Source organism: Ictalurus punctatus, chromosome 7, assembly GCF_001660625.3.
Source record: "Ictalurus punctatus breed USDA103 chromosome 7, Coco_2.0, whole genome shotgun sequence".
NCBI lineage: Eukaryota > Metazoa > Chordata > Actinopteri > Siluriformes > Ictaluridae > Ictalurus > Ictalurus punctatus.
Genome location: NC_030422.2, coordinates 2,116,655 through 2,141,550, shown reverse-complemented (window position 1 = coordinate 2,141,550; position 24,896 = coordinate 2,116,655). Strand labels below are relative to the sequence as shown.

The 24,896-nt window shown below is 39.3% G+C and overlaps 1 protein-coding gene and 2 long non-coding RNA genes across 4 annotated transcripts; 1 reads left to right on the top strand and 2 right to left on the bottom strand.

Moving 5' to 3' along the window:
* Positions 1–5,541: 5,541 nt before the first annotated feature.
* Positions 5,542–18,755, bottom strand: LOC100304985 (carcinoembryonic antigen-related cell adhesion molecule 5). Its single transcript, XM_053681435.1, has 4 exons — positions 18,482–18,755; positions 10,906–11,178; positions 9,616–9,894; positions 5,542–8,786 (listed from the first exon to the last, which is right to left on the bottom strand). Exons 1-4 carry the CDS (start codon positions 18,753–18,755, stop codon positions 8,488–8,490), a joined length of 1,125 nt encoding a protein of 374 aa, XP_053537410.1. The 3' UTR covers positions 5,542–8,487.
* A 4,240-nt stretch (positions 18,756–22,995) lies between these two features.
* Positions 22,996–23,963, bottom strand: LOC124627647 (uncharacterized). 2 transcript variants are annotated; one of them, XR_008396667.1, is made up of 2 exons: positions 23,906–23,963; positions 22,996–23,464 (listed from the first exon to the last, which is right to left on the bottom strand). It is a non-coding gene; the product is annotated as an uncharacterized LOC124627647 (long non-coding RNA). The 2 variants fall into 2 exon arrangements; XR_008396666.1 differs by lacking the exon at positions 23,906–23,963 and adding an exon at positions 23,710–23,899.
* A 175-nt stretch (positions 23,964–24,138) lies between these two features.
* LOC128632969 (uncharacterized) lies at positions 24,139–24,804 on the top strand. The gene is made up of 3 exons (XR_008396670.1): positions 24,139–24,261; positions 24,292–24,376; positions 24,568–24,804. It is a non-coding gene; the product is annotated as an uncharacterized LOC128632969 (long non-coding RNA).
* Positions 24,805–24,896: the final 92 nt, after the last annotated feature.

Here is a 24,896-nt window from a genome sequence, read left to right as displayed (position 1 = left end):
GAAATGTTCTATAACATGTAAAACGGGAACATGACAGGAGTATTCTAAAAGCGATTCACGTAAACACCTTAATCACATTATTATCTTACTCAGAGTAAGGTCAATAATTAGATTACTGCTGTCCATGTAAAAGTAGTCAGTATCGTAGTTTTTATGAACAGTCCTAAAGTGCCGCTCCACATCCCCCTTTTTGGGAATAGCAATGGTAGCTTGGCAGATCAGACAAACGCACTTCGAATATGACATCGTGAAAAAAATCATCCTCCCATTCCGCATGGAAGTGATGAGTCTTCGGTTTCTTGCTTGATCCCGCTACCTCTCTCATTTTGTACCCTTTCTTCAGGAGGAATAAATCGGAAAGTTAACTCAGTGATTTCGCTCGATAGTCTTTAGCGCTGGCGCGTTTGATCGCACACGCATGGTGAGAGAAAAGACGAGATCTCAGACTGGCTGCCCTCTACATCATCCATAACATCTATTTTTATTTTAATGGAGATCTACCAGCACTTCCTTTGAGATCGACCGGACGTATTGGGCACCCCTGATCTACCCCTTTTATTTATTACAGTATTTGGTGAGATGAACTTGACTGGTTTATATCTGTGTGAAGCTGCTTCATTCACAATAATATTATATTCTCTTTTTCTTATTTCATTATTCATTACAAGTCATCTGGACCTCCCATAGAAGTTTGTGTGACAGAAGACAAGACAGCACTCACACTCCGCCCATCTAGTTAACTTCACATCATCTCCCCACACACGCAGTAGTTTAGTCATTGTCTAGACTGCACACGTGGGTCTGCGCTACAGCTCCATTTCACACACACACACACACACACACACAGGTTTTTATCACACATTACTTCTCCCTGCTGATCCACATCCCCAATAATCACACTACACACACCAGATAAGTTTAAAACAGAACATCTTTATTGACGTGTCTGTATATTTGTATAGTCTGTCTTTGTTTGTGCTGTAGATTGTCCGCGTCCGTCTTCCGGGTCCAGTCCGCCGAGACTACAGCAAGAGGGAGGAGATAAACTCCTGTCCTATTTCTGCACCAGTGTTTATGTGTCTGGGGGAAAAGGGGGACTTTTATTGAAATGAACATGAGGAAGGTGGTTGATATGTGTGTATGTTCACATTATGATCATATTATATGTTCATATCTATATGTTTATGATGATGTATACTTATCTTTATGTGTGAGGTTGTTGTGTTCATACTTACCTGATATTTATTGTTTATAATGGTTCATGCCGAATGGGCGGGGCTTCAGCTTTATAAGCGGGCTGCTTCCCTACATGCGGGGGCTGATGGAAAGTCCGATTCATTTCCACGAACCGGTTCTTTCGGACGGTTTGTTACAATGAACCGGTTCATCGGTTCTTTTACGTCATCAGACAATGGCGTCACTACATATATCTTTTCTAACAACTCAGTGTCATGTTGCATCAATGAAACCTTCAGATAAAGTCGTGTGTGTGAACGCATATTGCTGATTACTGCCTTTTATTCACTTAAGTTAATGGTGTTTGTGGTCATTAACCATTAGTATTTCTATAAAAAAAAAAAAAAAAAAAAAAAAAAAAAAAACACAAATTAAAAACAAATGTAAAATGTACATTTTCAAAGACATAGAATTTAATAATGCATAGACTTTTCTAAAATGAATTATACCCAGAAGATGGCACTGCTGTAATCTTTTGACAAGTGTGTAAAGGTGATAAAATGACCACTTTAAAATATTTCCTCATCTGAAATTTTTCATGCTCTCTGTTTAGCTTTAGCCACTTTTTAAACATAATATTAATGAGAAACAGAGCTGATGATTTCTACTGCAATGCAGGTATTTTTCTTGTAGAGTACAACAATAATGATGCATGAGAATGAATATATGCATTGTTTCATAGGACGTCATCACTTGTAAAGCAACTGGAGGTTAATCAGTGAATAACGCCTCTTAATAAAATACAGCTGCTTTGTATACATGTATATTTTAATGCAGGATATCATTTGTGTGAACTAAAAGTACAACTGTAATTGCTGAAATGCTTACAAATTTAAACCAAAGAATACAATACATGCTTAATACAATGAAACCATGAAGTGATATTTGTTATGATGAAATGATACATGATCTTTTTAACTGTAGGCTGCAGATTGTGGTTGTACCGTGTGGTGGAAAATACATCAGTGTATCTCTGTATGTGATCATAACGACTTTCAGTTCTGTAGGTGTGAACTGCACACAGATGACATGATGAAGCCCCTCACATGAGTGAAAAAACATTTTCAAGAATAAAAGTTCAGTCACATTGACTTATTACTCTTACTATTACTACTAAATCCTTTTGCTTTACAACCAGTCCTAATAGTGGCACAAGTAATCAATAAAATACACCCTGTAAATACTTCTTAATGCTGTCCATACACACGTTCTTAATCCCCCCCACACACATTTTAAACCAAATAAGTGCAAAGAACCTGTACAAAACAATCTCACTCTGATTTTACTGTCACTGCACACATGATGAACTTCTCTCTCTCTTCTCTCTCATCTGTTCAGTTGTGTATTCACTCCTCCAGCACCTGTAAATGAACATTTACAGCTGTTTTAGATTTTAGTTCCTGAAATGATTAAACTTTGGTGTTTTAAGCCAACAGCAAATCATTAAGGAACATTTAAAAGGCAATGCAAATTTATATTTCAGTATATACAGTAATTATTAAATATAAAGCAGTAAATAGTGATGGCTTATTTAAGGAGAAACTGTCATGTATGTTATTACACTGCAATATTTGCACTTCTTATAGTAGAATTCTCTTAACTGCACTGACACTATAGGACACCCACATCACTGGGTCCAGCATCATCATCTGAACAGAGCAAAACAAACACAGATACAGCTTTAACCTGAATCAACCTGTGTAAAAAAAAATCAGTGTGGGGAATTACAGGTATATGATGGGATGTAGCTGAACACAAATGTGGAGCTTATAGTCACTTCTACATGTTCCGTCCATCTTCTATACTGCTTATCCTCTTCAGGGTCAAGGGGGAACCTGGAGCCTATCCCAGGGAGCATCGGGCACCAGGCCGGGTACACCCTGGACAGGATGCCAAACCATCACCTTTTACATGTTATGGTTTTGAAATACATGTGTTCTCTTTTTGTTGAAAAATGCTAACTTTATATGCACATTAACTGAAGCTTGATATGTATAGCATTAAAACCACTGACAGGTGAAGGGAGCATTGATTATTTCACCACAATGACATCAAGGGGTGGGAAATATATGGCAGCAAGTGAACAATTAGTTCTTGAAGTCGATGTGTTTAAAGCAGGAAAAATGGGCAAATGTAAGGTCTTGTGGTGTGTTCCCGGAATGCGGTGGTAAGGAGTAGAGATTGACCGATAATCGGTTTAAACGATAATTTTTTGATGCATGTGGGAAGGGAAGGCTAGCTCGTCTGATCTGATCCCACAGAAGAACTACTGTAGTGAAAAACTAATGCTGGCAGTGATAGAAAGGTGTCAGAACACACAGTGTATCACAGCTTGCTGCGTATGGGGCTGCATACTCACAGACCAATCACAGTGCCATGGAAGAAGGTGGGATAAATTACTTTTTCTTTTAGATCATGTGGACGGCCGGGTGCGTGTACGTTGTTTACTTGGGGAAAAGATGGCACCAGGATGCACTATGGAATGAAGGCAAACCAGCAAAGGTAGTGTGATGTGTTGGCCAATGTTCTGCTGTGAAACCAGTAGCAGTATAAAAGTAGTAGCAGTATAAAAATACTCCACCTTTATTCTTGTATGACTCCTTTTTCTTCATGACCTGTGCATAAACGGCCCCACTGAGTTCAGCTGCAGAGTCACCTAATCACAGTGCAATGTGATCGTCACTACAGGAGATGTATTTACTGTATGGTGTTTATCTGAGATTTATTCCTTCTAGTGTAAGTGGAAATATCTGACATGAAATAAAGAAATCTCTCACTTTTACTTGCGTTCTCCACAGTGGCATAAATGTGCACATCTACAGAAAAGAGTGCAAATAAAGAACAAACGAGAAATTTTCAGACAATTTAGAAAACAATTCCACTGAAATGAACATTGTTAAATTAGCTTGTTAGTAAGAACACAATCTTATATTGAATTACTGTATACATAAGGAAAGTATTCATTATGTGACACGTTGTCTGACCGGTCTGAAGTGGAGTGTGTCCTGACTGAGAATCCTCAGCTCCTGACTGACTCGGGTTCTGGCCTGGTGTCTGATTGCTGTTCTGCTGTATGTCTCTGTCCTTTCCTGTATGAGAAGACAGAAATTCTTCATTTGTTCAATTTATAAATCATACAAACTTTATTTTAGAGAACGCTTATACGTTAGTGTATGGCAAAAATGTACCAGTAAATAAAGAGCAATTACAAGCTACTAAATGTGTAAGCAAAAATTAGTCTCATTTATCAAGCTGGATATGAACACATTTATTTGTAAATCATTCACAGGCGCATTTACATACATAATGTGTTATTCATGAATATCCAGTGAGGTTGGAAAACAATAGTGTATCGTATAAGAGCTCTTGAGTGTGGGCTAATTCACTTCTAAGGAGAATCACTAATGTGAACCAATTAGGAGAAGAATAATGGTGCCCCATATTGCAACACATTGTGGTGGTCACTAAATGTAAATCTGCTGTGTCATAAATGCACTTGATGCAATTTACAGCTGATTGGAATTTATCAACATACACGAGTATGAAGAAAATTAGTGATACTAAAACTTGTGTAAATCTAGTGAGAAGTATTTTTTTTTTAGTTTGGCCTTTGAAAACATTTAGACACAAGTTGATAATGATTAATAAACGAGGACCAAATTATGTAATTGCAAGTACAATGTGTAATAATTAGTATTCTATTCATATTTTTTATTACCTTGTAACTATTTCTTATTTAATAGAAGCTATGTACAGTAGTTGTGTGTTAAATCATGTGTAATGAGTAATTATTAAAAAAGTATTAGATACAGTGGGGGAAATAAGTATTGAACGTGTCAACATTTTTGTTCAGTAAATATATTTCCAATGAGGCTATTCACATTAAATTTTCAACAGACATCAGTATTAACTCAAGAAATCCAGAAATATAAAGAATTCACAACATTAAAGGTCATAAATGAAGTTATGTGTAATAAAGTGGAATAACACAGGAAAATAGTATTGAACACGCTAACTGAAATGTATTTAATACTTAGTGGAGAAGTCATATACAAATATATAAATACCAGTCATATACCATTTTGTTAACATGTTTGTTATTTCCATGTTCGTGTAGCTTATACTATTTCATGTTTTGTACACCATGCTTTGTAGAAGTACTGATTATATTATAAGCAATTTAGTGAAAACTAGTTATCAGACCTTTGTTGGATTTGTGCCACCAAAGCAGGATCAGTGAAAGGATGATGAACAGAAAGGCCAAACTCAGTCCCACAGACACAAATACTATAACAGTATTGTATGTTGAACCTGAGACGGAGGAAAGAAAAAGACACAAATGATAAAAAACCTGCGGTCACTAATAATAGCCCAATTTCTAATTCTCCATTTCTGTCCAAACTGTTTTAAAGAGTGTTTACCAGCAATCTCTCTGAGCCTTTCTAATCAGATCCACATTCCCTACTGAGACTGCTCTTCAAGGAGTCACTCATAATCTACTCCTTTCTGCTGATGCTGGTGCCTTTCCTCCATCAGTATTTCTAGCTTGGATCATGTTTCCTTTTTTTGTCCTGTCCCTGACACACAAGGTATCCCTCAATGATCAATCCTTGGCCCCCTCCTTTTAACTACAGGTACAGTATATGCAGCCACTTGCTCAGATCATTCAAAAACATCTGAGTTTCCACTGTTAAGCAGATAACACTGATTTATCTGATCATGAGCTATGTCTTCCACATCATTAACTGTATACATTCATGATCTAGAATAATGGATGGACTCCAACGTTCTTAAATTGAACTCTGATAAAACAGACATTTTATTTGCACCCAAAACTCCTTTGTTTTAAAATTCCAGATATTCAGTAGATATTGATGGCATTAACGTTAAACCTTCTACAAATGTAAAAAAATATTTATCATTTTTGAAAACACAGTTTCATTTGAACTCTGCATTAAGTCACTCACAACAATCTCTTTATCAGCTCTGCATGACCCTTACTTAGTTTGAAAGATGTGGAATTTTTGCTGCATGAGTTTCACAGTTAGATTTTTGAAGATCTCTTCATTCTCATTTCTGGTATAACTCCTAATCAACTTCAACATGTTTGAAAATATGTTTGCTATAGTCTTTACTCATACCAAACACACATTAAATGTGTACTCTATCATGAACACTGGTTACCCATCTCACAGAGAATCAAACACACTCTTAATTCTCACACAGTACATGGCCTCGCTGTAGCACTCTACACCCTGGAGTCTTAGATCCACCAGTACTGATCTACTAGCGGCTCCTAACGAGCAGACTGACAAGAATGGGCAGTATATTCAATGCCATAATCCACCACCAGGCCTTTAACTGCACGTCCATGAACTCAAAACACATGCTTTGTACCAACAGTTTTCCATTTTTTTTTTCTTCCTGCTAGTCATTTTACTACTGTTTTTTTTTTTTTTTTTTTTTTTTTTTTTTAACAGTCAGTTTGAGTGTTAGGTGCTACGTGCTACAGAAATTTAATGTATTTGTGTACTCCTTCTTCCTCTTATTATTATTAGTAATAGGAGTCACAGTCTCTCCTTTGAACACATGTTTATCAGGCTTTATGGTCACCACAGATATAGGAATCTCTACAGAAACAATTTTAACATCCCAGATACAAACACACTTCAATAATATACAGTTCTACTTCTATTAACTGCTATATACCCAAGTGATTAGTGATGATGCAGTTTATACATATTATATACGTGTATTGGATACAAATTGGGCCAAAAGTGTCAATATTTTGTGTTGTCCAGCACAGTCTTAACCCTCTTGGGCATGGAGTTCACCAGAGCTTCACAGGTTGCCACTGGAATCCTCCTCCACTCCTCCATGATGACATCACGGAGCTGGTGGATGTTAGAGACCTTGTGCTCCTCCACCTTCCATTTGAGGATGCCCCACAGATGCTCAAAAGGGTTTAGGTCTGGAGACATGCTTGGCCAGTCCATCACCTTCACCCTCAACTTGTTTAGCAAGGCAGTGGTGGTCTTGAAGGTGTGTTTGGGGTTGTTATCATGCTGGAATACTGCCCTGCGGCCCAGTCCCCGAAGGGAGGGGATCATGCTCTGCTTCAGTATGTCACAGTACATGTTGGCATTCATGGTTCCCTCAGTGAACTGTAGCTCCCCAGTGCCGGCAGCACTCACGCAGCCCCAGACCATGACACTCACACCACCATGCTTGACTGTAGGCAAGACACACTTGTCTTTGTACTCCTCACCTGGTTGCTGCCACACACGATTGACACCATCTGAACCAAATAAGTTTATCTTGGTCTCATCAGACCACAGGACATGGTTCCAGTAATCCATGTGCTTAGTCTGCTTGTCTTCAGCAAACTGTTTGTGGGCTTTCTTGTGCATCATCTTTAGAAGAGGCTTCCTTCTGGGACGACAGCCATGCAGACCAATTTGATGCAGTGTGCGGCGTATGGTCTGAGCACTGACAGGCTGACCTCCCACCCCTTCAACCTCTGCAGCAATGCCGGCAGCACTCATACGTCTATTTCCCAAAAACAACCTCTGGATATGACGCTGAGCACGTGCACTCAACTTCTTTGGTCGACCATGGCGAGGCCTGTTCTGAGTGGAACCTGTCCTGTTAAACCGCTGTATTGTCTTGGCCACCGTGCTGCAGCTCAGTGTCAGGGTCTTGGCAATCTTCTTATAGCCTAGGCCATCTTTATGTACCGCAACAATTCTTTTTTTCAGATCCTCAGAGAGTTCTTTTCCATGAGGTGCCATGTTGAACTTCCAGTGACCAGTTTGAGGGAGTGTGAGAGCGATGACACCAAATTTGACACACCTGCTCCCCAGTCACACCTGAGACCTTGTAACACTAACAAGTTACATGACACTGGGGAAGGAAAATGGCTAATTGGGCCCAATTTGGACATTTTCACTTAGGGGTGTAGTCACTTTTGTTGCCAGCGGTTTAGACATTAATGGTTGTGTGTTGAGTTATTTTGAGGGGACAGCAAATTTACACTGTTACACAAGCTGTACACTCACTACTTTACATTGTAGCACAGTGTCATTTCTTCAGTGTTGGCACATGAAAAGATATAATCAAATATTTACAAAAATGTGAGGGGTGTACTCACTTTTGTAAGATACTGTATTTTTCCATTAGCATTATTTATTATTAGATAAACCTGTGCAGCTCTAATCTACACCAGTACTGAGTGCTGAGGTGAACCTGAGGTTAATGAGTACTGAGGAGATGATCACACTCACCTGATACAGTCAGTGTAACAGCATCACTGGTGTGTGAGGAGTGTGAGCCTCCTCTCTCTCTTCCTCTACAGGTGTATTTACCTGCATGAGATGTTTCAGCACTACTGATTCTGTACTCCTGTTCACTACTGACACCAGAACCATCTTTATTCCAGCTGTAGATCCAGTCAGAGTCCTCTTCATCCTGTATGTCACATCTGAGAGTGACAGTCTCTCCTCTGTACACCTGTTCATCAGGATTTATGGACACCACAGGTTTTGGGAGCGCTGTACAAAGATAGTAAAATATTTCCTGAAATAATTAGTATACTTTTGATTGATTGGTTTTCATGAGTGTAGAAAGTCTAGAAGATTTTGGAGAAGAATGTAACATTACACATGTAAATGTTTGGACAAGTTATAACCACTTGCACCAAAAAGTCCAGCGTCTTCAACAGATCCTGATTCTAATCATTTGGTATTGTGTTAGATGTATTTATAGTAAAGTATTATTCAGATCTGTTTAATAAAATGAAAGGTGACTCATGACATCACATTTTATTCTGTATAATTCCATGTTTTGGTCATTGGTAAGGAAGCAGAGTGGAGCAAAAGAAAAAAAATCCTACAATTACTCGAGATCCTGATGTGATCTGGCTCCAGGTCTCTTATGTATGATTTCCAAAGTGATTAGTCAGCACTTATAGAGACGGAGCAGGTGATTTATTTACAGTGTAGCTTTAAGGCCTCTGGTATCAGACACACACTGTACATTCTTTCTATATTGATCATAATTTAATATTCTGTAGTGAGTGTTTCAGCACTAATGTCTGTGTTTCAGTTACAGTTATAAACACCATTATGAGTCTGATTAACATGAGTGCTGTGTAATTATAATTTCCATCTTTCTACTACCATGAGATTTATTATCCCTACATAACACTGATATCTGATAGTCTGTATCTCTTATAACAGAGATTCTCTTCCTGATGAACACACACTCAGCGGTACTTTAACTTTTGCTCTACTGTTCATGAATGACAGGCTTTATAAATATCTAAAATATAATAAGAAATAGCTTAAAACATGCAGTGAGAGAGTAGAAAGCATGACGTACCTCTAACTGTAACTGTAACTGTATCACTGAGCTCTGAGTCGTAGTTTCCTCTGCGTGCTTTACACTGATACACTGTTCCTCCTGCATTAGAGACTGTATCATGGAGTGTGTTGGTGTCTTCAGCTACTTGGACTCGATCTTTGTACCAGAGAAAAGTCCATCCATTAGACAGCAGATTACAGTTCAGAGTAACTCTGTCTCCAGTGTAGACGGAGCTCTGAGGATTCACTCTCACAGTCGGTTTGGGTTTTTCTGTTGATATGAAATGATGATGATATTAAAGTTTTCCTCTTTACAACATCAACAAGAGTTTTATCATCTTAATCAGATGATTTGTGTCTAATAATGCATTTATATTCAGCATTTGTTAAACAGTTACAGTTGTGTGACTTTATCACATGGACAACATGGTCTTATAATATCTGTCAGGAACCTCGAGTCGGCACGGAAGCAGGAGCGGGGGCAGGTGTAGAGCGTGGGATCGGGGAGTTCAAGAAACATAGTCGTAAGACAGGCAAAGGTCAAGCGATCGGACGAACAACACAAACGGGGTCAGGCAGAGAGCGTAGTCGAAACCGGAAACAGGGGTCGAGGATCACGAGAAGACTAACTAACTAGATCGGCTTGGTAACGCAGAGAAACGAGTTGACTGAACGTAGACTTCACATTGACTCTAGGTGAATGACATCCCTAAGTACTAGCGGTGTGTGTGTGTGTGTGTGTGTGTGTGTGTGTGATTGGTGCCAGGTGTGTCTGATCAGAACTCCGGGGATGGTGAGCGCATGCGTGCATGAGAAGTGAGTGTTGCATCTTGGGAAATTAAGTTCTGATCTGACTGAGCTGTGACAATATCATTATACTGTATATATACTGTACATGGAATTAATTGAATACATTTTTTCATAACTGAACAAACACACTGGAGATTAAAAGGTTTTTCATTTTTGTCTCAAAATGCACTTTATGAGTGGTGCATAAATACACACTATTAATGAGAACATCATTATGATGAAGAGAACATCTTCATCAGTGTGTTCACTATTATGAATGTTGAACACAGTGAATGTACAACTACACCATTCATCATTACTAGACACAGGATAAGTAACTAAACGTCGTTTTTTTCCGGATCTGTGACATTTTAAATAAATCTTGTGACTTTAATCCACACTGCATGTAGTGATGTGATGCTGAAATTAATAAATATTGGTGTGAGAAAGAGATTAACACACACACACACACACACACACACACACACACACACACACACACACACACACACACACACACCTGACACAGTGAGTGTAGCAGTGTTGCTGGTCTCTGAGGTCTGAGAGTCGCTTCTTCTCCGTCCGCTGCAGGTGTATTTAGCGCTGAGAGACTCTACAGCAGTGAATGAATATTTCCTGCTCTCAGTGTAGGAGGATATTTGGACACCATCTTTATTCCAGTTGTACATCCACTCAGTGTCTGCATGTCCTCGTATTTCACATGTGAAAGTGACTTCCTGTCCACTGAATATCTGTCCATCAGGCTGCAGAGTCAGAACGGCTTTTGGTCTCTCTGTACAGTTACAACAAATACATCAAATCAGTCAAACACACCCTTCTCTGACCATCTGATATTTAATCAGTGTGTTTTGTAATGATTATGTGTATCAGTGCATGTTACAGGAGTGTAAGATCAGACATGTACCTATCACTGAGAGAGTCACTTCATTACTCCCTGTCGTGAACCATCCATTAATAGACCCGTAACATCTGTATCTGTGACTCTGATCTACTTTTATAGTGTAGTAATTTTCAGCAGATCTGTGACTATAAACACGATCTTTGTTCCAGTAGTACGGTCCACTCCATCCTGAAATCCTACATGTGAGTGTAACCGTCTCTCCTCTGAATATTTGAGGTGAATTCGGCTCCACAGACAGAACTGGTTTAATCACTGCTGGAAAAGTCAAAAAGCAAACACACACTGTCAATGTAAACAACTTACATTCTGCATGACAATGTACAAACAATCTTCTCCACCTTAATACAAATCCAACATGTACACAACATAGGCAATAAAATATGTATAAATCACCTTGAGCTTGTCCGACTCGGATAAGTGAAATAAGCACTAAAAAGGGAAGAGGAACAGAGAATATGATGTAACGCTGACTTGTTTCTTTTCTTTAAGAAGACAAATGAGAACAATGTCATATACTGCAACAAAATCTGTATTTAGTTTCACTTCAGCTGTAAGAAATGCAGTATATCGACCTGTTTCAGTAATGAATGGAGTTTAGAAAAAGCTATTTTCACTCAGGTCACTATGCTGCTCATTACTGTCTCATGTTTAATCTGATCCACATCTGCTAATCTGAAGCTGGATTACACACTTCCTTCTCTGTGTATCACATGAGAAAGGCGCTCCTGTGCACTAGAGCTGTGGTGTAATACATACAGCTTGCAGGATGATGTCATATATGAGGAAAAACCTGAGCTCAGTAGCACATACAGGATAATGAACACACACAGGTTAATGAACACACACTGGTTAATGAACACACACAGGATAATGAACACACACAGGCTAATGAACACACACAGTTTAATGAACACACACAGGATAATGAACACACACAGGATAATGAACACACACAGGATAATGAACACACACAGGATAATGAACACACACAGTTTAATGAACACACACAGGATAATGAACACACACAGGATAATGAACACACACAGGTTAATGAACACACACAGGATAATGAACACACACAGGTTAATGAACACACACAGGCTAATGAACACACACAGTTTAGGATGATTAGTGTAAATTGTTATTTTGTCTTCTGGGAAACATGCAAGTATCTTATTTAGCGTCTGAAGGGCAGTACTAAATGGAAAAAATAAGATCTTTAAATAAATAAACAATTTAAACTGATCACCCTGTTCAAAAGTTTACACCCCCCTAAATCTTAATGTATCGTGTCACCTTCTCGAGCATCAGTGAATGTTTTGCACCTTATGTAATAGTTGTGTACGAGTCCCTCAGTCGTCCTCAGTGTGAAAAGACAGATCTGAACATCATATAGCCTGTGTTGGAAAGGGCTAAAATATACAGAAGATGCTGGAAAAGCAAAGAATGTGCAGGACCTGGAGGATTTTTCTGAAGAACAGGGGGCAGTTTAACTGCTCAGGAGAAACAAGGGACTCGTGAACAACTCTCACAAAACATAAACACACTCGTGGATCATCCAGGTAACGACACAGTATTAAGAATCAAGGGTGTGTAAACTTTTGAACGGGGTAATTTTCATAAACTCAGCCATTGTGTTGTGGACTATATGTAAACATCTGTTCTGTGAAATAGCTTATTCAGGACAAGACTAAATAAACAACTGTTGGCTCAAATTTAGCCTATTACCCAAAAACATTTAAAATTCAACTTAGAAGCCAATACTCACATCTACCTCTGAGCCCAGTTGGAGATAGAAAAAATACACCAGCCGTGAGTGAGAAGAAGCAAGGGTCCAGCTTTATTGTTCCGTTCCACCACACGAGATCCACACCGATGAGAATTCTCATAGGTGATCCCAATCCCCTGAGCTTAAGCTCCAGTATTTATACTGTATTTACACACTAAATAACCCATATGTTTCAAGAAGACTATGATCTCACTACCAATAGGGTTAAAAAGAGCTCATTTACCTTACTCTTATGTTCCAGAAAAGGGCTATTTCACTTACACATAGAATCGAAACCAGGGGTTTTAATTTACACATAAAATCAGAACCCAGGCATTTCTAATAACCCAGAAAATAAAAACCCAGAGTTTTTAGTTACTCAGAGGATCAGAAACCAGAGTTTTCAGTTACCTTAGGGCATCAGAAACATCAGTTTTCAGTTACCCAGGGCATCAGAAACTTCAGTTTTGATTTACCTAGAGAATAGAAAGTGGAGGAGACTAAACAATCTAATGGGACCTTGGTCTTATTATTATCTCAAGGGGGGGCAGTTTGACCCAGCCACCCTTATAACTGGCTCTCTTCATGGTTCTCTTAAAATTAAGGCCTTCCTTGCGAGACGAGAATCTTCACCATCTGAATCATGAGTAAGTTACATTTTCCTGTATTTCTAGTTTATATTTTATTTTCAGATTTACTCTATATCTCTAATTATATATACTGCTTGAAAAACCGGTTTACTGTACTTCCTACTTCTTAATATCATTATATTACCCTTCTACTGTCCCACATATCCTATTATTCTGTTTTTTTATAAAGAGTATATATATATATATATATATATATATATATATATATATATATATATATATATATATATATATATATATATATATATATATAATTATTATTATTATTATACGATATTACCCTGATAATATGTAAATATTTCTTTTTATTATAAAGTTATAATAGTATGTGTGTGTGAGAGAGATTGTGTGTGTGTGTGTTATGTCTACTTGCCTGCCCTTGACTGTACGAGAGTGTGTGGGTATGTGTGTGTGTGTGTGTGTGCGTGTGGTAGCACTCCTCAGCTCAGCTCGTATATCTCTTTTTGACTTTTTTGACTATTACTGCTCTTAAAGTGTAATTCCAATTTGTCAATGTGTGCCTAATCCCGCTTCTATGTGTCTAGGGCGTCAGTCCTTCCTCTCCCCTTTGCTGGATGCTAGGTCTCCCTTATGTTTATTTTATGACATTTTTTATCCACAACACAACAACATGGGATTTTTATGATCAATCTTATTTTGTTAAAAGTATTAAGATTTTGCAGATTCAGCAAGGGGTATGTAAACTTCCGATCGCAACTGTATGTTCTCTATATGTCTTTTCTTTACAAAAAGTAAATATATTTGTTTAACTTATTTTGTTATTTATTAATAAATATTCATATTATATTCATATGATATGAATTTATATTGTTCATATTGTATTTTTAATTGTTTATAAAAGTCCTTGATGTTTTTAAGTGGTTGAATGTTTGTGTGCGTGAGTTGGTAGTAGTGTGTGTGTGTGTGTGTGTGTGTGTGTGTGTGTGTGGTTGTGTGTGTGTGTGTGTGTGTGAGACAGAGAATTTGTTTTTGCCTTTAAATATACTGTAAATATATGTATTTGTTATTTTGTTGTTTTTAAAAGTGTGTTGTTAATAAATGTTCATATTGTAGTGTATTTGTTAATGTTTAATAAAAGCCCTTAATCTTATTAAATGGTTGAATTTGAGTTTCCCTACTAAAATTAAGTACATTTAGCAGTTTCTGGCCACATCTGGCCCGGGGACCAAGCCGACTCTCAGCCAGATCTGTCTTACAGTGTCTGGGGCAGACCCGGGCCAAATAAAACAATATAATTCACTTTACAGTGTCTGGGCCGGATCTGGGCTGGAGGAAATTGTGTTTGTCGGTTTGCAGTGTGTGGGCCGGATCTGGGCTGGAGGAAATTGTGCGTGTGGTTTGAGCTTCTGTTTCCTGGTATTTATATGTAGACGTGTTAAACGACGTAGAACATAGCACATTTCTTTCAGACCACCCAATTGGTAGATACTAGGAAATAAAAGCTGAAATCCTAAACTCTTGTCTCATATCCATCTTTTGATCACAAACCCAAATGTCTTTGGTGTACAGCAGAAACAAATGAATAAGTCTTGCCGTTCCAGTAGTTTCAGAGGGGACTGTACTGTACGCTCCCACTGATATCATTATTAATGCAACTAACTAACACTATTCTACATATAAATGTAACCCTTACCTTAACCTCAGTAACCAAACAATAAAAAAAGTTCTCACAAGGGCTCAACTCAAATGAACTAACTCACACAACTGATATGGATGTACACTGATCCAACAATCATATCAGAGACTCTTACGAAAATGTTCTAATCACATATTAACTTCATCACACAGGACATTAGACTTCATCTGAACATATTGTTTTAAGCCACCACTCACTCTAATGAAGACACAAAGAAAACATTTACTCACAGATCATCACACGGAGTGGACGGAGCTCCATCCTGTCACTCAGATGAAGGACTGACTGATCAGTGGTCTGTGTTAAAGACACTACACTTCCTGTGTTCTTACACACAGAGAGAAAGACAGAAAGACTTCCGTTCTGGTCAAAGTTGATGTGCTCTTTTCAGGTGAACCCAGAAATTATAACAACAATTTGCAGAACATAACTTTATTCAACTCCTGAACTTGTGCAGTTCCTCTGCTACTTCACTCAGGTTCATGACTGATCTTAACAAGACATCCAGTGGACCTTTCTGTAAAGCTTTTTATCTCGTTTCATTGAGTAAGCAAGCTAACTCTTTTAAAAGAATGAGGTCTTTCCTAAATCAAGAAACTTTTCTATTCTGTCAGATTTACTTCAGGTTTTGGGTTTGATGCATTCCATAAAGATCAGAAAAGTTCACTGGACATGATGTCAGAACCTCCAATGAAGCTGGGAGGCAGGGCTTCTGGGGGGGGTCCTTCTCAACCACCACCAGTGTGTATGATGCAACAGAACACCCACTACACACCATCCATTGGTGGAGAGGAGAGGAGAGTGATATAGCCAATTCAGAGATGGAGATTATTAGGGTGTCATGATAGATAAGGGCCAATGGAGGAATTTTTAATGACCATAGTGAACCAGGACCTTGAGCTCACTGAGTGCTGTTAGTGTTTACCACAGAAACTAGAGTGAGAACATGCAGGTGTGGTTGTTTTAATTTTGGCATTACTGAGAATGTGAATGACCGCATTTCCTCGTGTCTCACACAGCTCAGCTAGAATACAAACCAAACCACAATAATGTTTCATGTCTTAACTGCTAATCATTTAAAATGTGTAGTCATTAAAATCATTTAAAATCACATATCTGCTGACGAACAAATAAGAATAAATAAACTCTTTGTGTAGTAACGTCAATTAATCACAACATTCATTGCTAGATATGAATGGTTATTTTTTTAATGTAAATCAGATCTGAAATGACTGACGTGAGATAATGTGCAGTTGTGTACAGTTTTCAGATAAGACTACACAATGAAGCAGGAAGTCTTAAACTGTATCACTGCTGCCATTTAAATGAAAACATTCATAGATTAGCATCTGTACACCTGAGCTCGTCTGTGCTGTGTGAACCTACTGGCTCTACAAGGTACTGCAACTAAAAACATGATATACAGTGCCCTCCACTAATATTGGCACCCTTGGTAAATATGAGCAAAGTAGGCTGTGAAAAACCTTTATATTTTATTCAAAAAATTCACAAAAATTCTCTGGATATCATGGATAACCAATTGCAGAAAAACATAGGTTTATATAAAAAATATCTTTGTTAAATATAGGTGTGCACCAATTATTGGCACCCTTTAAGTTGATACTTTGTGCTACCTCCTTTGACAAGATAACAGACAAGAGTCTTCTCTTATAACGCCTGATGAGGTTGGAGAATACATGGCAAGGGATCTGAGACCGTTCCTCCATATAGAACCTCTCCAGATCCTTCAAACGCTGGTGGACTCTCCTCTTCAGTTCACCCAATAGGTTTTTTATTTTTTTTTTATGTATGTTTTGGATCATTGTCTTGCTGTAAGATCCAAACACGGCCCATTTGAAGCTTTCTGGCAGGGCAGTCAGGTTTTCATTCAATATTTATTGATATTTGATAGAGTCCATGATGCCATGTATCCTAACTAAATGTCCAGGTTCTCTTACAGAAAAACAGCCCCAAAACATAAAAGAGCCACCACCATATTTAACCGTGGGCATGAGGTACTTTTCCATGTCTACCTCTCTGTGTGCTCCAAAAGAACCTCTGGTGTTTATTACCAAAAACCCGACCATAGAACCCGATCCCATTTGAAGTTCCAGTAGTGTCTGGCAAACTGAAGACACTCGAGTTTGTTTTTTGATGAGAGTAGAGGCTTTTTTCTTGAAACCCTTCCAAACAACTTGTGGTGATGTAGGAGACTTCAGATTGTAGTTTTGGAGACTTTCTGACCCCAAGACGCAACTAACTTCTGCAACTCTCCAGCTGCGATCCTTGGAGATTTTTTGTCCACTCGAACCGTCCTCTTCACAGTGCGTTGAGACGATATAGACGCACGTCCTCTTCCAGGTTGATTCATAACATTTCCAGTTGACTGGAACTTATTAATTATTGCTCAGATGGTGGAAATGGGCATTTTCAATGCTTGTGCTATTTTCTTATAGACACTTCCCATTTTGTGAAGCTCCACAACCTTTTGCCGCACATCCCAGCTATGTTGCTTGGTCTTACCAATTGTTATGAATGACTATTGAATTTGGCCTATGTGTTACCTCATATTTATCTTCGTTGAACAATTTCCTGTTCGTAGTCACCCAGGTGTACTAAAAATGTAAAATATCAATGGGAATACACTTCACATGTCATTTTCTTACATGAATTCATAAGGGTGGCAATAATTGTTGCACACCTATATTTAACACAGATATATTTTGGACAAACTTGGATGGGTGCATTCTGCATGTTTAACAGCAAAAAGAAACTCGCTTATCTCCGGACAGAGCTCTCGAAATCTCTGCAGGAATTTACCCCTACTAAGCCATCTCACGTCAGTGTGTAGCAGGAGCTCAGAGTGGTCGCAGTCTGCCTTCTCCAGATGCGCACGAACAGCTGTATTTGAAGTGATCTAGCACGTATAGAACAGGCGATCTATGTTGCCACATCCACGATCTCTTTCATGTTCAGCATTTTTGCGCATAAGGCTTGTTGGTGTATTATGCAGTGGTAGTTCAGGAAGTCAGGGAAAGCATCGTCTTCCCTGCACTTGGCGATGAATCCATTTGCGCTGCTCAACCATTGCGGGCGCACCGTCCGTGGTGGCTGATATCAGTTTGCACACTGGGAGCTGGGTTTCGTCAATGAAGTCTTTACAAGACTGAAAAATGTCCTCTCCCCGCGTGTCTTCTTTCATGGGCAGCATCGTTAACAACTCTTCTTCTGCAGTCCTGTCTGTAAACAACATCCGAATAAAAACGCACAACTGGGCTGTATCACTTCCGTCCGTAGACTCGTCCGATTGCAGTGAGAAACACGCGCCGTCTGTGATGTCCTTCCAAAGCTGTTGTGTCAAATCCTCGGCCATGACTTCACAGCGCCGTGGAACTGTACTTCTTGATAGCTGGAGAGCTCTGATTGAAGATAATACTTCGGTTTTGTTTTTAAAGTCCCGAAACAACGAGTCAGCTGCGTCTACGAATGCCTCTTTTATCACCTCTCCGTCTTGGGATGACTTCTTGTGTTTAATGATGGAGTGACTCACCCGGAACGACGCTTCGGTGGCGCCTTAGCATTTGAAGTCAGTCGTGAGAATCGTAGTTTTTATGAACAGTCCTAAAGTGCCGCTCCACATCCCCCTTTTTGGGAATAGCAATGGTAGCTTGGCAGATCAGACAAACGCACTTCGAATATGACATCGTGAAAAAAATCATCCTCCCATTCCGCATGGAAGTGATGAGTCTTCGGTTTCTTGCTTGATCCCGCTACCTCTCTCATTTTGTACCCTTTCTTCAGGAGGAATAAATCGGAAAGTTAACTCAGTGATTTCGCTCGATAGCCTTTAGCGCTGGCGCGTTTGATCGCACACGCATGGTGAGAGAAAAGACGAGATCTCAGACTGGCTGCCCTCTACATCATCCATAACATCTATTTTTATTTTAATGGAGATCTACCAGCACTTCCTTTGAGATCGACCGGACGTATTGGGCACCCTGATCTACCCCTTTTATTTATTACAGTATTTGGTGAGATGAACTTGACTGGTTTATATCTGTGTGAAGCTGCTTCATTCACAATAATATTATATTCTCTTTTTCTTATTTCATTATTCATTACAAGTCATCTGGACCTCCCATAGAAGTTTGTGTGACAGAAGACAAGACAGCACTCACACTCCGCCCATCTAGTTAACTTCACATCATCTCCCCACACACGCAGTAGTTTAGTCATTGTCTAGACTGCACACGTGGGTCTGCGCTACAGCTCCATTTCACACACACACACACACACACACACACACACACACACAGGTTTTTATCACATATTACTTCTCCCTGCTGATCCACATCCCCAATAATCACACTACACACACCAGATAAGTTTAAAACAGAACATCTTTATTGACGTGTCTGTATATTTGTATAGTCTGTCTTTGTTTGTGCTGTAGATTGTCCGCGTCCGTCTTCCGGGTCCAGTCCGCCGAGACTACAGCAAGAGGGAGGAGATAAACTCCTGTCCGATTTCTGCACCAGTGTTTATGTGTCTGGGGGAAAAGGGGGACTTTTATTGAAATGAACATGAGGAAGGTGGTTGATATGTGTGTATGTTCACATTATGATCATATTATATGTTCATATCTATATGTTTATGATGTTGTATACTTCTCTTTATGTGTGAGGTTGTTGTGTTCATACTTACCTGATATTTATTGTTTATAATGGTTCATGCCGAATGGGCGGGGCTTCAGCTTTATAAGCGGGCTGCTTCCCTACATGCGGGGGCTGATGGAAAGTCCGATTCATTTCCGCGAACCGGTTCTTTCGGACAGTTTGTTTCAATGAACCGGTTCATCAGTTCCTTTAACGCAGTGGTCGGGAACCTATGGCTCGCGAGCCAGATGTGGCTCTTTTAATGGCTGCATCTGGCTCGCAGACAAATCTTTAATTAAAAAAAATAATAACGTTAAAAATATAAAACGTTCTCATGTATTTCAATCCATTCATTTGCTACCGCTCATGTTCATAGTTGCGGGTGGCTGGAGCCAATCACAGCTGTCCTCCGGGACAACACCAATTTTTTATTGGATAATGCGTAACGCACACGGGTCGTTGTGAGGTCAGGAAGTAAACTTCCCTCCTTTTAATCAAGTAGTCAGCTAGCTAATTTCAGAAACCCTTTTATCGAAGATGATGTCTAAAAGAAAAAAAGATGAGTATCGTACTTTTCAGCAGGAATGGACAGAGGAATTCGCCTTTGTGGAGAGAGCAGCTTCTGCAGTGTGTCTAATATGCAGTGATGAAATTGCATCGATGAAACGGTCAAATATAAAGCAGCACTTCGACACACACCATACTACACAGCGGCTTCACATCTAATCTCCTGCAGTCATTCAAAGCGCGCTTTGGAGAATTTCGTGAGCGCACTCGTCTTTTTAAGTTCATCACCCATCCACACGAGTGTGCAGTGGACAGGCCGACCTGAGTTACAGCCCCGGTGTCTCCGTCAGAGATCCTGAGCTACAAGCTGCTGACCTGAAGGCCTCAGACATGTGGGTGAATAAGTTCAAGTCGCTGGATGAAGATTTGGGAAGACTTGCACGACAGCAAGCAGAGTTGGCGAGCAAACACAAGTGGGGAGAAATGAAAAAACTTCAACCCGCGGACCAGCTGATTGTCAAAACTTGGAACGCGCTTCCCGTCACATAGCACACACTGCAGCGTGTGAGTATTGCTCTACTGACAATGTTTGGCTGTACGTATGCATGTGAGCAGTCTTTCTCACATCTAAAGAACATTAAGACCAACCTACGATCACGTTTAACGGATGGAAGTCTCAACGCCTGCATGAAGCTTAACCTCACCACGTATCAACCAGACTACAAAGCCATCAGAAAACCCTGCAGCACCAGAAGTCGCATTAATGCCAAGAAGTACTTTATTCATCATTGGTAAGAAACAGCACAACAACGTTATTAAAAAGAATTCAGAGACTTATTGTACTTTAAAAGTGTTGGTCTTACATGAAATGCACACATTTACTTGTATTTAGTTTTAAACATATTGTATGGCTCATGGAATTACATTTTAAAATATGTGGCGTTCATGGCTGTCTCAGCCAAAAAGGTTCCCGACCCCTGCTTTAACATCATCAAGCGATGGCGTAGTGCATGTGTCTGTCATGTTGTATCAATGAAACCTTCAAATAAAGTCATTTGTGTGAACGCATATTGCTGATTATTGCCTTTTATTCACTTAAGTTAATGGTGTTCGTGGTCACAGTTTAATTTGCTGATCCTTCATGTAAGACTCGACTGACCAGTATTGAGTAGCCTACATCTTGGACAAGTCTCCTCCATTAAAGTTTTACACCTACAGCATACATAACACACACTGATGTACAAACACAGATATGTTCTACTTGTCTGAAGTATAAGGAAAGAATAAACTAGTCTTATAAACTCCATGATTTAGCTTAACAACTTAAAATATAATCTGCATACACAATAAGCTATAATAAAATTCATTTATATTTCTTGATAGAAAGGATTTTCCATATTTTAATAAGAATGTATTTAATAAAACTAGCCATAAGTACAATTCCAATACGTTTTGTTTGTTATTAAAGAAACTTGCATTTCACATCAGGCTCGTTCAAGTCATGTGCATAGTGTCAGCAACTCACTCGTCTGAATCCTCGCCAATCCTCTGCAAACCTCGACAGTTAGTTGAACCGGCTCATACGGTTCTTTTTGAGTCGGACATGCTGTGGACCGTGCTACTACAGCTGTGCATCTTGCGTCATCAACCCGGAATTAAAGTTAGATTCAGTTTGATTTTGTGAACCACCTTAACTGATTACTTCTGGAGAATCAGCTCAAAAGAACAGTTCATTCAAGAACTGGCCATCACTACATGCAGGGGTTAGTTTGCTGGTCCATGTGGAGTTAGATGTGAGAGTAGTGTTGTCAAAAGTATTAATATTGTGAACTTTTTTGAAAAAAGCAATCCATATATAATTATAGTCAAGATATATATTTTGTCAATATTAATTTATTTTCACCATCATGTAAATATTTTTTTCTTCATTTAGCCTGAGAATGTGAAATGATGGATCAGCAGTGCAAAATCAGTTTAGCACCTCCTCTCTCTTTCTCACTGTTTAACTCACACTGCTGAGAAAAACAAAACACCACAACCGCTTTAAAGCCCAGTGATGATCAGAGTGGGAAATGTTCACTCAGTCTGACAGTCACAGACAATTCAACATAATGGCAGTATGTAAAACTGAACTCTAAAGATAAATTGAACTTTGAGACGCGTGTAAAATGTTTCCATAGCATCAAAAAATGAGAAGCTAAATATAGATAATTTGTGGTTCAGTGACACATTTTAAGTTTTGTTTCAGCTAATGTTAACACTGTATTATAACCGATTCATACGATTGGCATTAAATGTTCTTGGATTTATATTATATATCAATCCTGCATGGAAGGAACGGTTATTCACAGTTTAGTAAATCCGACTACGCCACCCTGGGGAAGAACCAGGGAAATACTCCCAAATAAGTTTTACCGACTGAAGGCAAAGAACATGAGAGTGAGACATGAGTATCAATAAAAGTTACATTTTATTATCACACTTAAGCATCATTAAAACTTATAAATATAAAGTCGCTCTCCCATGAAGCACAATAAGAATTTTAAAACTAAGCAATTCTCCAGGCCCAGGCTTGGTGGGAACAACGCAGGCCAGCTACTTCCTGGGAGGTCATCCAAACCCACGTTAATTAAAACCAAATCATTAAACACTACCTACACCATAAGGAGGTTGTTGTGCCGGGACACTGAGCACGCTGTGAAGCACACACCACCGAATGAAGGCAGCTAGCTTCCCCTGTCCACCAAGACTCACTGGCTCCTGGAGAGAAAGAAAAACACCAATTAACCCAGAATTACACAATACACTAAACAATAAGCAAAGAAAGAAAAACTAAAATATTACAGACACTGTGATGTGGTGGCTAGAACACTCAGGCCCACTGACACCACCACATGAAATAGAGGCAGTTAAACAGCTCCTAAACAGAACCAGAATGATTGTTAACAGTAAATAAAATGAAAAGTATAGCCACTATAGTATGGAGACAATAGGACAAAGCCACAACATACACCCCATCAATAGTGTCACATGTAGCGTCTTCAGCTAGGGATTTGTCTTAGAGGAGATTTAGATGCTCAACTCCCCACTCTCACCTCAACACAAATATCAGAGTCAAACTAAATCTACCAAGTCCCAGTGTGAAAAAGGGAGAGGTGCACTTACTATTGGGTTGAACAAACACCAGACACGAGGTTGTATGATTACGCATGCGCGGCTAATGTTACCGTCACTGAACGCACGCGCGGCTAATGTTACTATCACTGAACGCACGCGCCCCCAGCGCCGCTCCAAAACTATAATAAACAAATTAGCCTTGAGATGTTCACATCATTACACCCTGAGCAAAGCCTCAACGTACCTGAACTGAACCGGGAACTGAAACTGAACCGGAAATGCCAGGAAATGCCAGGGAGCGAGGAACTCTGAATCACCAATATACATATGCGCCTGCCAAAATGAAGGTCCTTAAATCATAGGGTATCTCCGACCTTATTGATCTGCCAAAGCCATACCCCGAGCAGGGTCAATAGGGTAGTTCACTTATCCTGCCACACACACACACACACGCACAGAGACACACAGACACACACACACACACACACACACACACACACTCACGCACACAGTCATTAATTTTGGGAAGACACTGTCAGTATCTGTCTACGCAAGCTCTCTGGAACTGCCTGTGCAGTAACTTTGTGCAGCATCATGGAGGTCACCCCATCTGTGCCAGATCTCATGGAGGTCACCCCATCTGTGCCAGATAGTGTGGTGTCTTAATGCACATCACCTTCTAACCAATCAGAATCCAGTATTGAGACTGACCATGGTATAATACATTATGATCAACTTTGTATTCTGCTTACATGTGACTGCTCCTGAAGATATATTGTTGTATAATAATGAAATGTATTGTATTACTATTTGTTTATGTGATTACCTTTCCTGTTTCATAAAAGTGTTTGAGCAGCACTTGACTAATTACATGATTATTGAAATGTCTTATCTTTTTGTACAAAGGACTCGGCGGTGATGAAACAGACTCTGCTTGCCTGTGAGTGGGTGGAGGAGAACAGACCCCACTTTGCTGGGAAAGTTCACTTACCACGGATCATGAGGATGAACGAGGATGATGCCTTGTTGGCCATCACAATGCAGGACCTGTTTATCAACACTATTTTTTATGAAAGTGAAATGGACGAACAGAAAATCCGGGCTCCCTTCCTTTTCACCTTCGAGAGATTAGAGGATATGGAGTTTTTCATGCAGGAAATATACGATAAGAAATATTCATGTATATAATTCATGTATAAATATTCATGTATAAATATTCATCAATATTGTTTTTA

Excerpts from the sequence above, each read along its gene's own strand:
- LOC100304985 (XM_053681435.1), bottom strand. The coding sequence starts at position 18,755 with ATGGCCGAGGATTTGACACAACAGCTTTGGAAGGACATCACAGACGGC. Across the intron at positions 11,179-18,481 it reads GATATCAGCCACCACGGACG|AGAGACCAAAAGCCGTTCTG; the intron begins GTGCGCCCGCAA and ends GTAACTGTACAG. Across the intron at positions 8,787-9,615 it reads AGTTACAGTTACAGTTAGAG|CGCTCCCAAAACCTGTGGTG; the intron begins GTACGTCATGCT and ends ATCTTTGTACAG.